The sequence below is a fragment of the Eschrichtius robustus genome, chromosome 1 (assembly GCF_028021215.1).
Source record: "Eschrichtius robustus isolate mEscRob2 chromosome 1, mEscRob2.pri, whole genome shotgun sequence".
Taxonomy (NCBI): domain Eukaryota; kingdom Metazoa; phylum Chordata; class Mammalia; order Artiodactyla; family Eschrichtiidae; genus Eschrichtius; species Eschrichtius robustus.
The window spans coordinates 65,788,330-65,806,489 of NC_090824.1; the positions used below are offsets into that span (position 1 = coordinate 65,788,330).

An 18,160-nucleotide genomic window follows, 5' to 3' on the forward strand; every position below is an offset into this window, starting at 1 on the left:
CCTGTGTACTCGCCCTTGGCCCCAGCTAGCAATTATTCTAATTTTTAGATCAGGACTATCTCCACTATGTTGGTTTATCAAAGGGGCTGTGAGGGGTGCGCCTCTCTGCTGGTTTCCCTGGCAACCGATAAGCCAACTTGATGTCATTTCCCCCTATAACTGGTACCCTCCCTCTTCCCCTGGTAGCGAAGATTACTGCCATATCCTGCCCACCGCCTGCTGCACGCAGTGGGGTGTTGCTCCAGGATTTTGCTTTAGATGTGTAAGTTCCCCCATCCATTAAACCATTTATGTCTCTGTCACTGATGCCGGGCTCTTCCCTTGGTCTTGAGGCTGGGCAAGTACAGGGCTTGCAGGTCTGCGGGGTACAGCCCCTCAGCTACCTCTCCAGTCCTCAATTTCCTTATTGTAAAATGGGCATAAAATTAGCACAGTGCCTGGCACATAGTGGGCACTCAAGTGATAATGATTTATTTTGCTATTATTTAGACTGACTTAAAAAATAATATCCAGAGTGTGTTTACCAACTTAGCCTGATTTCCCATAACTTACTCATTTACCATACTGGACAATAAATGGTAATCATTATGATGCTGAATCATCCAAGATTACATTTTTTTAAAAAATGTTTTAAGTTGCCAGGAAGTCACACATAACTTAAATAATCAGACCCTTAGGTTAAGAAGAAGAATATTCTGATGTTCAATCATTCTGAACCAATGAGAATCTGTAATCTTTTATTTTTTAAATATAGCAATTAAATATTTCATTCACGTTGAAAAATGCCTCTTAGCCTTTAAATAATTAGTAATTTTACATTCTATACAATATTTTTCCATATAGTTTGTATCCTTAGTATATTATAAGAGAATAATCCTAAACTTAGAACACTGAACAAAGTATTAGAAGAGGGGCAAATGGTATACATGTTAAAAAGGACCTGTTTCTGAAAAGTTAAGGAGCTTGCATTTCACAAAACCTTGCTGTAAGCGTCACCAATCATTTGAGATTGGCAAGGATGAGAGAACCTATATGAAGACTGACTTGATTTTCACACCATTTTAATGACAAGATAAAATTCAGCAACTTGGATTTCTATATAAAAAAGACACTTTAAAATAAATGAAACATACTCGGAAGCAAGCAAACATGCACACACAGAGGGAATTATTTGTTTTGAACTGCTGACAGTGTAAGTAACTCGATCAACTAATAGAACCAGATTAATTCTATAAACCTTAGAGTATTTTTTATAAACCAGTGGTTAGGGAATATAGGGATTTAAAGAGGATCTGATGCATTTTTATGTTCCTAATGCCTTAAATCATTTTAGTCCTTGGATAAATTTTGCTGAATAATATTTGTTTTATGCCAGTAATGGCCCATTTTTTTATAGGGAGGTGGGATTTTTTTTTTTTAATGGAAGGTTAAGTGCAAGGACAAATAAATGTTTTAATAATTTTAGTATAGTTTTTATTAAATCATGTAATTAATTAGTAATACTATTTATTAAATTAATAAAATCCATTATTATGTATCTTGATGGTGTGGAAAAAAATACCAAATTTTACATCTGGTGATACTAGTCCAAATTTCCTACATAAAATAGGTCAAGAAGGAGAAAGAGCAACGCCACAGTCTGTAAAGTTGATGAACATGGCAGCTTATGTGGTAGAGACGGAAAATGTTTTGTGAGCATCTGGAAAATCTTGATGTTCCATATCTTATGCCTCTGTAGTTAACAAGGAGTGAAGTTACTTAGGCTAAATCATCAAAATGAGCCATTTCACCAATGTAAGTTTGAGGCCAAGTTTTGTTGCATTTTACATCTGCTTCTCTTAAATTCACATTTTTTGAAGAACGTACTCACCAGAAAGCACAAGTTCTTTGTGGCTGCGGAGCATCTGGGGCTGTACATCCACACACAGGGGTGTTGATTCTCTTGTTCTTTGGAAGTCCTTTCCCAGGTTTTGGGGCACTTCCTTTCAAGCAAGAGAGTGCAAGCCTCCATATCAGTGGTTCTTAAACATGACGTCACAAGGGATTTGTAACCAATAATAAAGTACCAATATTTAGGAATCACATTTTGTTTATGTATGAATTAGATTGTCTTCAAAGAATTAGCTATTCATAGACTAATGTCACCCCACTCAGCTGCATTAAGATCTCCTTCATGAGTGGGGGAGAAGGGGGCACAGCCTTTCCTGACTGGAAATTGCTAATCAGTGCTTGGCAGAAGTTGGAAGTGTCTCACGTGGGAACACCTTCCATGTTGTGCGTGTTGCAACAGAAAAGAGACTGAGAAAAGTTGCTTTGAAGTTGCATGTCCTGGCTTACTTCAAAACACAAGTACAAACAATCCTCATATTTTCTGCTTTGGTGAGGGCCCATTAGTCAAGGATCAGAATGGTCTCAAGGCATTGGCCAACAGGCCTTTGCTGCAGAAACCTTAATATTGTGGGCCTGACTTGCATCTGTCACTCGTTATTTTACTCTGGAAATGCAAATACATGACAAGTCTCAAATTAAGAGGCTGTTGCTATATGCAAGGCAGTGGTTGCTTTTTAAGGAGGAGAAAGTGGCTAAACGACCACTGTCTTTGAGCGTCCCCTCTCTAGGTACATGGCAGTGGGAGATGGCAGTGCTGTCAAAAGTGAATTAATAAAAAAAGTAAAGGGACTTCCCTGGTTGTGCAGTGGTTAAGAATCTACTTGCCAATGCAGGGGACACGGGTTCGAGCCCTGGTCCAGGAAGATCCCGCATGCCATGGAGCAACTAAGCTCGGGCACCACAACTACCGAGCCTGCGCTCTAGAGCCCGTGAGCCACAACTACTGAGCCCACGTGCCACAACTACTGAAGCCCACGTGCCTAGAGCCTGTGCTCCACAACAAGAGAAGCCACTGCAATGAGAAGCCCACGCACTGCAAGGAAGAGTAGCCCTCGCTCACCACAACTAGAGAAAACCTGTGCGCAGCAATGAAGACCCCATGCATCCAAAAATAAGTAAATTTATAAAAATATAAAAATAAAAAATGGATGTTCTTTAAAAAAAAAAAAAAGGTAAAGAAAGACTGTTACCTTTGAACATCTATTCAATAAGAGCGTCTATGTATGACCACAGCAGGGTCTGTGGTGAGTAATTATTTCCTTGGTAAATTCAGATTGTTATTTATGACCAGTCCTTAGGAAATGCAAGTGTATCTTAAACAATCTTTGATCATGGTTTCACCTTTGTTTGGGTTGAAAAATAAATTTGAAAATCCTGACTCTGAAATGGATTGGTTTTAAATTTCTTTGGACTACTTTAGAAAAACATTCAGAAAAGGGATTCCAGTTTACTGGTGAATTGAAGTTGAGTTTAGGTTGTGTCAATTTTCCTGATGGTTTTGATTGAACTTAATGACTTAGTCTGTCATTGACTAACCCTTTAAATCAAACCCAGCCTGTAATAAGTGAACCAAATTTAAATCCTTAAACCAACCATGGATGTAGAACTATCTTTAAGTTTATGAAACAAAGCACACTTTATTTTACTAAGGACACATGAAACTGAAATCGAGAACTCAATAAAACCTAGAAAGCAAAAAATAACTATTGCAGGTGCTAATAACTTACATTGATTTTGCCAATGAATATCTATCTACCTCTAAGAAAATGGTGTCAGAATTTAGGGTACTGTATGTAGACCAGGGATGAGAAAACTTTTTCTGTAACGGGCCAAATAGTAAATATCTTAGGCTTTGCAGGCCATATGGTCTCCATCACAACTACTTAATTCTGCAATTATAGTGCAAAAGCAGCCATAGACAATATGTAAACAAATGTGTGTAGCTGTGTTCCAATAAAACTTTATTCATGGACACTAAAATTTGAATTTCATGTAATTTTCACATGTTACGAAACACTTTTCATTTTTTTCAACCATTTAAAAATTTAAAAACCATTCTTAGCTCATAGGCCAAACAAACAGGCAGTGGGCCAGATTTAGCTCACAAACTGTAGTTTGCTGACCCCTGCCTTAGCCTAATGAAGCATGAGCTGTAAGAGTAGGCAGGGAACTTCCAGACACATGAACAATGTCAGTGGATCATTCGCCCTTCATTAAAGAGTAGCTATTGAACATAACATCACCTATGTACTCTCCTGGACAAAAAAGTTTACCCTGAGTTGAATAATGAGAAAACCGAACACATCCAGACTGTGGGTCATTCTATAAAGCTGGACTGGGCTCTTCAGAAATGTCAGTTATGAATGACCAAAGAAAGAAAGAATAAAAGCACAGGGAAACTGTTCAAGATTAAAAAGATAGGAAAACTAAAAGCAATGTGTGACCTTTGCTTGGATCCTGGATTAAAGCAAAAAACAACTGTAAAAGGACACTATTGGGGCATTTGGAGAAATTCATTTGAGTATGTATTATCAGGTATTATTGTATCAATGTTAAGTTTCTTGGGTGTGAGAATGGTGTTGTGGACTTGTAGAATAATGGCCCTGCTCTTAGGTGATACATGTTGAAGCATTTACAGATCTGCAATTTAATTTCAAATGGTTTGATCACACAGAAGTGTGTGTGTGTGTGTGTGTGTGTGTGTGTGTAGAGATGAAACAAATGTGGTAAAATATCAGGAATAAATAAATCTGAATGATGAGTATGCAAATATTACTGTACTGTACCACTCATTCAACTTTTATAGGCCTGAAAACATTCAAAATAAAAATTGGAAAAAGAATATATAGAAAAAAAGAGACAGTTGTAAATTTAGTTGGTTCAAGTTAGAAAAATTTGAAAGATAAGAATTATATGGTGCTGGAAAAATTAAGTATTTGTTAAAATTCTAAAGATAATACCAATTCCATTTAGAAATTAAAACAATCTGACTTGTAAGAAATAGCTGGATCATTTCAGTGTGTTTTGATATCTTCATCTAATTTGTTCCCAGGAAATTTACAGCATTGGTGAAACCTGAGTTGCGCTAATCAAACACAACAAAGTTATTAAACTAAGCTTCTCAAAAGCCCTGAAATTAGATTGTTCTGTTGTTGCATAAGATGCATAGTTATTCAGTGACCAGAAATCTGAAATATATTTTTTTCTGCAATTAAAACTTACAAATACAAAAACCACTTCTAGTAGTCAACCAGGTAATTCTGCATATTGTTTGCTCACTAGATTTTTGAAAATGTAGGGAAACAAGATAGGAAACAAAATAAATGAGTCATCTTTTAATTTGGAGAAATTACCCTATTCAAGGACATGAAAGGCACTTTCACAAAAAAACGGTAAACCCTTTGTAGGCAGAAACCGTGTTTTAGTTGCCTTTGTATCTCTAATGCCAAACACATTGCCTCACACGAGTAGCCAGTCAATGAATGAATGTTGTTGAATGACTGGATGAATAAACGGAGTGGGGGGACCCTGCTTTATATGGAAACAAGTTAGGTTCAGATTTGACGTAAGGAAAGGATTCAACATGACTCCGGCACTGGACTGGGCCACTGAAGGAAGTAATGAATTCTTATTTATTCACTTATTTATTTATTTATTGAAATTTACAATAATAGAATAAACATATATCTTGGATATATTTTGAGAGAAAACTTACCATTTAAATGTTCGGATATTTTTCTACATGTATGATGAGCAAGACAGTTCCTCAGTTTCAAGGATTCTGCCTCTTAACATTCAGTCAGGGTTTAAATGGGTCTGAAAATCATGACAAATGAAGGGTGGTGGAGGGAACTGAAGAACAGAAATCACAGCAGCTTGGAGAGGATGGCTAACTGGTCTCTCTCTTCAGGGTTGCCAGGAGAAAGGAGCAGAAATACTCTGGGCGGCTCATCAGGACAGAACTAGGACCACTGAGCAAAATTAAAGGCGAGGGGAAGGCAGAACTATGCAGATTTTAGCAACCTAAGAAATAACTTTCTAACAAAGAGACGCATCCAACGGTGGGACAGCTTGCCTTGACAGACAATGAACCACTGTCACTGAAAGTGTGTAGGCAGAGTTGGTGTGACCGTTTTCAAGGCTGCCTGGTGGGGGGCAGGGGGGTCGTGCCTACCTAGAGCGAAGGATTGAGGCTATTCCGTCACTTCCAGCCTGAAAAAGCACTGTTCAATAAACCGGAAAGTCATGCTACAAATTTGGTGTTAATACTAAGCGGATAATTAAAAAACACATATTTTCAATACCTCAAAGTCTCCAATGAGCACACAACAGGTAAACAGAATATCTCGGTCAGTTTGCTCTTCAAATGTTTTACCAATAGACTTAGACTTGGCATTGTTAATTACTACCCAAGGAAAATTTAGGTTGTCTCAGTATATAAAGTAATACCGTACCTCAACGGAGCTCCAGAATGCTCTTAGGTATTTCAGAGACTCTAGGATTTGTTCCTTCTCTATGGCCTGGGCTGCTAATCCTGTGTACTCCGTGATCATCTCGAGCCTAGCTTATTTTCTACAGCTGCCTCCTAACGAGGCATTTACCTCTGATCTCTTTCCCCTGTAATCGTTTTGAATACTGCAGCTAGATGTCTGCCTAAAACCCCTTTTGAACAAATTGCTACCCATTAAAAAGCCTAGAATGATTCATCAATTTAGAAATATGTATGGAAAAGATTAGAAGAGGCATAACAATACAAATAGTTATTAAGTGGCAGAACTATAGACTATTATTTTTTAACTGTTCTTGGTGTGGTACTAATAAAGTTCTAATAATAAATAAAATCAGGTGCAAAACAAAGACGATACAAAGTTTCCTTACTACTTAGCATATTACATACAAAAGCTCCAACCTAACATTTTAAAAGACCCTTCATTAAGTCTCACAATTTACTGTTTCTCCTACTATCCCTGCAATAAAGCTGCACTATTTTCTACTAACTTCCGCTCTCTTTTAACCCTTTTTTTCCTCCTTGTCCTTCATTGCTGTTTCTGTCTTTGTGCCTCTTTCACTGCTTTGTTCTCTTCCTCATGTACAGGACAACTACTGAATCTCACTGTGTGTTCACCTCGTCCGTAATGTAGGTAACCCTCCCGAGGGCAGGGCTTTTGTTTGTTCATCATTGCATCCCCTGCATCTAGAACAATGCCTTGCAGGTAAAAGATGTTAATGAATTATCAGTTGAATGAATGATTGTCATTACTGTGACTATCTGAATCTACATTATTTCTTTTTGAAATTTGATATAAACTGATTATATATTGTATGGTTTTATATTGCATTTCGTCATCTTTCTAATTGTTTATAAGTGTTTTAGTGTAGGTTTCTCAAAATGAATAGATAAATGTCATCCATATTACCTAATTCAATACTTCAATTCAGCAAATTTTTATTCAGTACCTACTATGTGTCAGGCACTTTAGTAGGTATTAGGATATAAATTCAAAACTACATTTAACAAGAGCAGTAAAGGCTAAATGGAATATTTCTTAGCTAATTTCTTTTACACAAAATAAATACACCTGAAATCTACAGTCTAAATCAAAAAATAATCAACTTTTTTATACTTCTCTACCATCCTTCCATCAAACCCATTCAAAATAATTATATAAAATAAATACAAGATATACTAGGTATCCTGAAACCCAACACTAAACCATTAATGATAAGTAGAAATAAAATATCTAGGATAAATTTTTATTGGTTTAGGGGAACTGGCACTTAATCATTTGTGTTCCAAGATCTTTATAGTTACCAGAAAGAGTTTGGAAATTGTGAAAGCATCATGTAGAGTTTAAGTAATTTTAAGTCTCTTATACAATATGGATACTTTGGAAGTTGCTACATGTCACACTTTTCCAGAACCAGATGCAATAATTTGGTAAAGAACACAGGTAGAAGAGATCACTAATTTTCCTTTTCCCCCAATAAACTATGTTTATTATGCCAATTTTAATTACCATGCAATCTAATGGATTTAAGGCTTATATTTTCCACATCACTAGACATCACAAAAATGAAAGCATTTTATACTGTCATTATACATCAGTGTCTGTACTTGGTTATACATATATACAGAACTTATTCACACATCTTAACCTTGCTATTTCCTCCTTTCAAACCAACATAATTTTACCGTGAAAGCAGCTTTTTAATAAATGGTATAAGAAATACAGCAAGGCACACTTTTTTAAAAAACTTTTTTCTCATTGCCACCTCAAGAAGCATAAAAAACAAAAATGTTGTACATAATTTAATAGTAGAATGTCACCAGTTTATAATATACAACACCATATAGTTGTTTCCTGAAGTGCTGCATAGATTATTATTTTTTAAAGGAAATAAATAAAATGGCGCTTTTAAAAGTTGCTTAATTTTGAAAGAAGGGCCAGGGTTTCTTCTCTATGCTGCAATCAAATCAAATGTTGGCCTTTTACATAAACCTCTTTCCATGAACATAGGCACCATACCATAAAAAAAAATCCAGACTGAAACGTGAAATTGGTCAAGTACCAGCAGGGGGGGGTCATTCCAGACAGGTGAATTTAATGGACCATCAATTTGGTGAACTGCAGAATTTTAGAGAGTAGATGGGGAGGGGAGAAGGCAAACTGAAAAGTCTCTCTGGAGAGGTGGGGTCGGTAGAGGTAGCTTGGGACAGGAATCCATGGGAGAACAAGCAGCTTTGCTGAACTTCAAAGACAACCACCTACAGAGAACCAGTGCACACATCCAGATCACAAGGCTCATGTGGACAACCGCATTCGGAAGAAAGATTCGTCTTGGGAGAGGTCAATGTAACAAATGGCAGTGACACGATGGAACCAGAGACCAGCCCAGGGCGGAAATATGAGGCCACCCCTGAGTTGCAGCCAGGCTTACCTACAAGAAACACAAAAGTGACAAGAAAAGATTTCAGAAGTGTCTGTTTCATTTGCAAAACTGAGCCCCTTTGAAGAACAATGAAGGTTGCCATTTAGAACTACTTGCTAATGTTCTGAAATAAAAGGATACATAAAATACAGTGATTTTAATAGCCCAAATGTTTCAGAATCAATGTGAAAAAAATATATATTTTAAAAAGACATGGTTTTAAAGAAAAGAAAAATCATCAAGTTTGATCTTTTCTCTGGATCTCACCTACTCTTTTGCTTGTGAACTCAGTTTTGAACACTCAAGAAGCCTCAAATCAATATGAAAATGTGAGGCTGCCAATGCCAAGTGATGCAGCAAAATATCAACAGTGATTCACAAACTGGGAGCCTTGACCCTCGGGTTTAACCTTTCCTTCAATCACTATATGTGTGACAGTGGAATTGAACAATTCCATTATTTTATAATGGGGAAATATTCATAACTGTGATAATCCCAAATGCTTCAGTCCCTTGCCTATAAAAGGATACAACTGGGGCTTCTAGCTCAAATAGGAATGCATTTCATTTAAAGCACAGACAGCATTGTGCAAATGAGAATGATTCAATTATTTCTGTACATCTGATGGCTCAGATACAAATTTGTTACAAACTCAATTGGTTCTTCATATTTCTGAGTAGCTAAAAGCGACCTGTCGAGTGTGAGGAACAATTAAATTCCAGGTTTAGGCAATGCAGGGTACAATTACGTTAGGTCCTCTGACCAGCTCTCAAATATAGCAGGCTTTTGCTTATATGGGTTTAAACTGAGTTCTGAAGTCTGATGTCTGATGTCAGGTTGCTTTACTGTCCTTCTAGAAGTAAATGTTCTCATTCTTTCTGTCTTGCTCTCTCTTTCTCTATAATCTTGCAACCTGTTTGAGAGCCAGAAAAACTTGAGCAACTGTGGTTTGGCTGGAGCCACAGGATGTTGGGGAGAGAAGGCAAATTACCAAGAACAGGGAGAGACAGACAGGAACAGATGGGACAAAATTTGGTACAGTAAAATAACGCAGTAACTCAAGAAAGCATGGTGCATTGTTCAAATGCTGAGGACACGACTCATTTGAAATCTGGCCACTGAGTAGGGAATCCTTAGGTGAGGCAGATATGGTCTCACTAAATGATGGTATTTAAATTCCTCTGCATAATCAAGACTTTCAACTTTGGAAAGGGGCAGGACAAACTGGTTGAGACAGAGATCTGGGGTGTGTGTGTGTGTGTGTGTGTGTGTGTGTGTGTGAGAGAGAGAGAGAGAGAGAGAGAGAGAGAGAGAGAGAGAGAGAGAGATGGGTGATGCCCAATAAAATCTTTGTTACTTGGCATGGCAGGGCTCGTTATTCAGAAGTGCTAGATAATTAAAAAACACTTCACATCCACCAAGACCTTGATTTATTAAAGTGATTTTAAAGGTAAAATATGATAAGATTACACCTATGTTGTCTAGTGAAAAATTAATACTCTATCACTGAGAGTAGTTTCTTAAACTTGCTTGGTCAGCTTTGGGTCACATTAAACACTTAATGTCAATCCAATTAATAGAATGTGCTGTGTACATGAGAAACGTTTGCTTTTACAGCTTTCCCGGTTTGTAAAAACTGAGCAGCAGCATTTTTTACAGTATATGTGTATACTTGAGCATGTACGATTACAAGTGATTGCCTAAAATCTAAAATCTATAGGCCAACTCTTTGCAGACCAATAAAGCAGGAAAGGCAATAGAGCTAAAAAGTTCTGAAGGAAATATATACATCCTAAGTAAATACGGTACCCCCGCACACTAAAACAAGCCCAAAGAGCAGAGCAAACCAAAAGGTAAAAAAGTGTATACACTGGCTGAATGTGATGAGTTCAATTTTTGTACCACAGGATTTATCCAGCCCGAAGTTTAGGGTTAAATCATTCACCAAAGATCAGAGGCTTATGATGAGGAATACAGAATACAGCAAAAAGATGAGCACGAAGTACATCTCTTAGGCAGGTCCTAGGAGGCTCCCCAGAAAAACATTATATGCTTCCTCCAAATTAGGCAGAAATATCTGGATCTATCCAGTTACCTTTCCTTTGATGTGATTTGCTGTAACTGACCTCTCTACTTTTGTAGAAACATGACACATATATGAAAATAGTGAAAAGCACAGCAGTGTACCCGGAAATCAGTGCAAACGCATATACTGTGTTAGATCATGTTAAAATTTCTCAGTTTCAGTGGGTTTTTAATTAGAACACAGTAAATGAAAAATGTGTTCCAAAATTTTGAAAAAAAAAGTTTGTTACTGTTGCAGACTGTAACTGCTATTCTAAGTTATAGCTCTTCTAGAAGGCATTACAATAATTTCATCATCTGAGAACTTACTTCTGGGGAAAAAAAGCAAACTGAATTTGGTGAACTTTATTTTCCTGATAAAAAGAGCACCCCAACTGACGGTTTTCAAATGGCTTAAAAAAGTAGAGCTTTTTCTTATAGGAAGAACAATGACAACAATTAAGCTTTTATAGACATGAAACCTCTTATTTACCAAATAATTTTACTATGTATTCCTGACATTTAACACAGAAGGCATGTCAACATTTTGAGATTAAATAACTTGTCCTGGTTGGTAGTATTTTAACAATATGTAAATATTTATACCAGGTGCCCAGTGTTAATGACTGGTGAAAAGTTTAGGCATCCAGATGTTTTGTCTATATGATACTGAAAAAAACTGAATAGGCCCAGTAAATATGGCTACCTAAATGGCCTTAGGCTGATAACAAGTCACTGGGGGGCGATGTGAGTTCTGCAGAAGTAAAATCAGGCTGCTCCTCCCAGTGCCTGAGATCAGCCAGGCATCGAACCACAGGGTCCCACAAAATATTGCTAACTGGAAAGTGGGCTGGCTGATAGTTTTACACTGTCCATGCCTGTAAAATGTGAGGATTACACAGATCCATCAGTATATTCCCATCCCTGAGTCTAAAGATGGAGCTGTGAGTCATTACATTTCATTCCAATTCTATATCTGTGTAGGGGAGAGAAGAAATCCCCAGAGCATCAAAAAGGCAGGAGTGCACCCCATAGGCTTCTCCAGTGCCAGAGCTTCTTGAGACCAGATCTCAGCATGACTGGTGACTTGAGGGTCACAGTCACATGATGTCGTGCTCAGAGTGGTGTTGTTTCCAAGCCTTGATCCCCTTTCAGAAAACAAAAATCAGCCAGGCTCTACCAGCCCTTTTGCGGAGGTTAGCAGAGCCGGCTGTACAATTGGTTCTAATAGAACTTGTTTTGAAGCAGCTTATGGAATCGCAGTTGTTCTCCCTTAATGGTCAGTTTTACAGCATACTGATAGAGAATGTGGTTATAGGGTGGACATGTTTCACAGAAAATACATTTCTCTCTCTCCTACATTTGTTCTCCCTTGCTGGTCAGTTTTACTGCATACTGATAGAGAATGTGGTTATAGGGTGGACATGTTTCACAGAAAATACATTTCTCTCTCTCCTACTTTTGTTCTCCCTTGCAACCAATTGTAAATAGAGTCTGAAACACAGAAAATTAGTTGAGCTATATTAGTAAGTAGGATGCTTTTCTTCAATTTTGCATACTGAGTTTATTTTTAGGGTATATATATATGGTATAGATTCCCCCCCTCACTCCCCATTTCTAGCAGCTCTACACAGAATCACACATTTTAATGAGCTGAGGGCACAGGTGTTGCAGGAAAAAAAGTAATGATGTTTGCCATTCATCTTTCAAATTAAATAATGTGTTTTTAAATAGTAACTTTTTTCATAATACATTATGGGAACAACATTTATCTGTCACATTTTAAAAGATGTATTTGTAATAAATGTAAATTACTTTTAGAAAATCAGTAATTAGGCTCATCAAAAAATAAACAATCTGCCACAAAAAAGATAATCTTTAGCATAGTTAAGTGTAATAACTGTTATTTGAATAAGTTAACAAATTAGGGTAGATTGCTTCTGTAATTCATTTCCTATAGCACGAGTTTAGGTTACTGCATTAAGCTTCTGGAGTACGGGTGGAGACGGCATTCAGTACCTCACACTTCGGTGAAATACAACTCTCACATTCAAAAACTGAAATTTTCTTCTTTAAACTTGATTGGGAAAGTATATTCATCATTGGGGCTTAGAAACGGGAAATAACAGAATTTTTGTGTCACTTTTAGAGCTGTATCATCATATCAGAATTATCAATCAATAGCTGTCTTATTAAACATGAGGAGTAGAATGACTTTCTTAAAAAAATGGGATGGAAATCAGCCTGTCACCTTCAGGCAAAATTCAAAAATTCTGTTCTTATCAAAACACCATTAACTTGTCACGTATTCGCTCTGCATTTGCTTTCTGAGCCTGTTCTCAGTCTCTGTGTGGATAAATAAAAGCCTCTTCTTTAACATCAACTTTCCCCTCCTATTTGAATCCTCAGACTTGGTCATGATTAGGAGCTGTGACAGCACAGCCTTCCACCGGGGAAGCAAATGTGATGATAGTTACATTAGACAGAAGCGTAAAAGGAAGGCTCAGACCAGGAGATGCAGCCTTTAACCTAATCATTGTTCATCTCCAGGCACTGAAGGAAGCGGGCATCTCTGTGCACAGAAGCTGAAGCGGGGACCGCTGTCACTGTGCATGCATTCTGATCAGAGGGTATAATTGCAATTTGCAGAACCGTTTTTCCTCCCCTAATGGAAGAATTTGAGGCCCTACATTATTTGACTACTTCCTCAAATTTTTTATTCTTCTTGCCATAACGATGTAATAAAGGTAATGCTACGAAAAATGTCAATTGTGACTGTTTTCTCCCCCTTTTGCTTCATAGTTACTTGCTTTGTTGGGAGTAGTTCTTTCATCTAAATGTCTTATTCAGGTAAGTATCTGCCATGACCAGCTATCCTGACTAGTCTTTTCTCCTATCATAGCTTTGTTGACTAAAATTCATATTTTAAGTATGTATATATTAAATATATGTTAAAATATATCAAATATATATATATATTAAAACATGAGGACTATACGTACCTTTCAATGAGATGATTTTCATGCTTGGAGAGGGTTACATTCTACCTATGCATATTTCTATGTCGTTCTTCATGAAGGTTCAGAAGATCTTCTTCACAGGTTAAAGTTTTGGGGTTGGGATGCAGTGCAGCCGTGTCTTTTGGCGGCTTTGCCTTCGAGGAGAATCCGGGAACTCTAGATTGGGCTGAAGAAGCATCATGTTCTTCTGGCCTTCCAGACTCACCTGGGCTTTCTGAACTCTCCTTTTCACCGCTCAGCCTTGAAGGAGTAAACTCTGAGCTTTCTCCATAGACATTAGAAGCTTGGGGTAAACCATCCACTTCCTTTCCTACATCACCTCTTTTTGGAGGGGAAGGACCCGAAAGAGCCATCATGTCTGCATCATCGACGGGGAGAGAAGTATCACTGAACGTGGAAGGGCCTGCTGCTGCTTGTAGTGGCCCTGGAGCTTCACTGGGAACCCCAGGTTCATTTGGAAGAGCGCTGGAGAAACAGGACGGGTATTCAGCAGGGTCCTCCTCAACACAGGCCTCGAAGAAGCATTCGGTGTCTTCCTTGTCTTCTGAGCCAGAGTCCGTCATGTCCGGTGGCAGTGGAGTGTTGCTCTTCTCTTCTATGTAATTGGTGACCTCCCCGCAATCACTGTCATGAGATGAGAGAGATAAGTATGAATAAAAGTCCCCCTTTCTCAGCTGGATGGGCCGGTGAGAATGTTCCAACACCTTCTCCTTGATTTGAGTTAATGAAGTAGGAGCAGCTGCCTCATTTTCAGGTTGAGATTTACATTTCAGGGCTGTTGAAGCCATGTCAATGATTTCCTTGACAAAGTCGTGTACTGAACAATCTTCGGCATCTTTTTGATGGAAAACATCTGGGTCACAGTTGCAACAGGAAACGTTGTCACTGATAGAAACATTTTCCTCTGTTTCGTTTTGTTCAAGTGCTAGGCAGCAACCAGCAGATTTTCCAGCCATATTTGGTGCATCATTAGATGAAGATTTCAGTACCTCAGAGTCCTGTCTATTGATAACACTGGTTTCTGAAGGCAGTTCTGGACAAGACTTCTCAGTGGGAGTAGAAGCAGCACTTTGATTTTCAAAATGGTGGTGATTTTGACATTTCTTTGGAAGATGTCTAACCATCTGGGGAACAAATTCCTTTCCAGCAATATTTGAATCATCTGAGCTATCCATAAATGCTTTGCACTTACAATGCTCACTCTCTGAAATCCTTTTCCCAGTTGGACCAAGATTTTCTGATTCCTTTGAAATCTCATTCAGTTTGCCCTTCTGCCTTTCTGGAATACTTTCAATATTGCCATTTTCCATGTCTGCCACATATGGATCTTTATTAACTTTGAAAATATTTTTCTTATTTTCACCCTTTGTCCCTAACTCACAGGTGTGGGGTAAATTCTTACTATTTCCATTATTTTCAGAGAGATGTTTTATGGAGCCATTTAGAAGGGCCTCTATGTTCAGGGTGTCAGAGGAATTGTTCATCTCACTACTACTTACATCCTTACTGCCCTTTATTTCATCACTGAGATTACACCTTCTCTTATCTCTTGTCAAGGAAAACTTCGGTCTAATCCAGGTCTGCAGCTCATTCTTTATATAGTCCAGCCCTGACATCAAGTTGCACTCTTCATAAATTTCATCATCTGTTGCAATACTGGAGTCGTCATCCTCATCTTTGATGCATAGTTCTTCTTCTGTCAAGGTGAGCGTCGAGCTGGAGAGGAGGTCACTGTCATCTTCATCGTCAGTGCAGGCAGAGGTGCAAGAGACATTCACGATCATGCTGACATTAACATCACTTTCATCGGCCACCGAACGAGGCAGGCGCTTCCTGAATGATGCATTTGATTCCGGGATCTTGTTCTCGTGTAACACAATATCCTCTGAGCAAAGAGAGAGCTCATCACTGCTGCTAAGTTCTGTAAGAGATGCTGGCGAGTCTTCATTGATAGAAGATGCTATGTCCAATGACAGTTGGCCAGGAAAAGACATCTTTTGGGAACAGCTTTGAAGAGTGATATCGGAAACACTTCGCTTTATCTTTTGCTCCGAAGGGCTCTGGATATTCTCCAAACGATTCAGGAGATCTAATGTTCTTTTACTCAGTTCACCAACTGAGCCACTGCTCACGCTTATGTCCCCAGAGCTGTGACAGCTAAAAAGATCTTCATTGCTTTTATAGGATGTCAACCAACTTTCTAAAGAAGTGCTTCGCTGGAGGCTGTCACTGCCATTTTTAAAGATGCCCAATGCAAATAAATCACCCCCTGGAGAAAGAGACTCAATAGAGGAACTATGAGATAAAAGGGAGAGCTGTTTGGCATTCTGCATGCCAGTGAATGTCTTCTCTACATCACCACTTTTATATGAATTGCGATCCATTTCATGAGATGCACTTGCCAAAATCCTTTCATGGGGAGGTGCATCTGGTTGTAACTCTGTAGCCTGATGTTTAGATTTGCAGGATTTTTTATCAAAATAAAAACCATGAAGCAGGGGATCCTCCACATGTGCTTTTTCACTTTGTGACTGTTTCATTATCATTGGTAATTTGAGTTTTGAGCCTTGGAGGTATGAGTAATCATAAAATGTAAACACATCATGTTTTCCTTGTAATTCTTCTCCCAAACAATCAGGGGTATGTTTGGTAACACTGTTTAAATCTCCAACTTTTCCATTTACACAACCGACTGGTGAAACGGATAACTGAGAGCTATTTGGAAGCTTAATTTGTTCCTCCTCATCTTTAAACTTTTGCTTTAACACGTTAACTGCATCTCCCATTTGTGGGTCCAGACGTTCAGTTTCAGGGTTACTTGGGGACCCATCCACCACATTGTGCAAGCACATTTCAGAGTTGGTAGTGGTTTCGGTGTCTCCTTCACTGACAATTCCACTCTCACTGCCTGAATTTTGACTCATGTCTCCTCCGTGGCATGGGCAGGGTTTCACCAAATTGGAACCCCCTAGAAGATCTGGCAAAGACTTGGTAGATGAAAATGAAGAGTCTTTACTGAGACTCTTAGTTAAAACACTAGACTGTGTCATGCTCGTGAAGTTCGGATTGTTTTTCAGGAATGGGATGTGGTTGTCTTCATAGAGCTCAACATTGTGGAGGCTGTACACTTGGTAAATGTGTGGACTGGACAGGGCAGTGATACTCGATGCACACTGAGATTCCCCGTGGTCACCTGCCTCTTCTTCATAACCGGGGTCCTCACTACCTGTCTCTTCAAGCTTTAAGGAAGGCAAGACAGGTTGGGATTCTTGATCAAGGTCATTCGATTCTTCATTCAAACTAATTAACTTGTTACTTATGTCAGTTTCATCCCATTCCAGGGCATCCTCATTTGTCCCATTTAGGTCCATCAGGCCAGGATCAATCACATTCAAAGTCTCCTGTGTAGGAGAAGGGGAAAAAAAAGAAGAAGAATTAGGGAACACAAACATGAAAATTTTATCCATTCAAAATCTCTTGGAAGAGTCAGGAAAGAAATTTGCCCCAAGCATGAATTTGAAAGATAGCATAATTATCAGCTCTATTCCTCTCGGGAATAACATCCAAAATTATTGAAAAATGCTTTTCTATCAATAGTAATTTCTCACTGAGGGCAATAGCATAGATTAAAATGTAAGATTATTACAGTCAAATTGTAATATATGGAATTAGCCATTTCCTATTGATTCTTCTATCAATACATTTTTAACCTTGGATTGGGTGAAGATAAAACTGTCAGGTAAATAAAGGTAAAAAGAGTATAGCTTATGACATCTTTTAGGGAATATTCACTCTGGTATTATCTCAGTTCTGGAGTTCATAATGGAGTACTATCTGCAGCCACATATGGTGAACCCCCTCCTGCTTCTATTCCTGGGTTCTCCACTTGAAGCAGCTTCTGCCTGGGAAAAGAGAATAGAGTTGGCTCTACCTGTAGAGCCATTCACAGGCCAGAGGCTCTCACGTGTCTATCTTGTCCACTGTCTTCCCTTTCAGGGTCCTTCTTCTTCAGAATCTGGCTCTGTTCCCAATCAGACCCAAGATGAGCAACCTCCGACTGGTTTGCTTACCTACATCTTTCTGGACCTTGAGTCTCGGGCCCCAGTGCTGCAGGGCAGCTTCTTAATTACAGTTCTCTCAGTCCCTCTCTTCCCCAGTCCCTCTCTATGACACAGACTCCACTTTGATCCTTGTTAACTTCTCTCACTATTGCCTCCTTATTTCTAACAGGCACTAACCTCCCCCTCCAGCCCACC

At 38.5% G+C, this 18,160-nt stretch overlaps 1 protein-coding gene across 10 annotated transcripts in view; it reads right to left on the reverse strand.

The window, feature by feature from the left end:
- Window positions 1-7,547: 7,547 nt before the first annotated feature.
- Window positions 7,548-18,160, reverse strand: part of AKAP6 (A-kinase anchoring protein 6) — a 580,300-nt gene continuing 569,687 nt past the window's right edge. For 9 of the 10 annotated variants that reach the window (XM_068546345.1, XM_068546336.1, XM_068546308.1 and 6 more), the window contains 2 exons: window positions 13,887-17,305; window positions 7,548-8,829 (listed from right to left, as the gene is read on the reverse strand). In XM_068546345.1, coding sequence (XP_068402446.1) covers window positions 13,928-17,305 — 3,378 coding nt within the window. In that variant the 3' untranslated portion in view covers window positions 7,548-8,829; window positions 13,887-13,927. The remainder of the gene's footprint in view (window positions 8,830-13,886; window positions 17,306-18,160) is intronic. The other variant, XM_068546376.1, reaches the window with a different exon arrangement.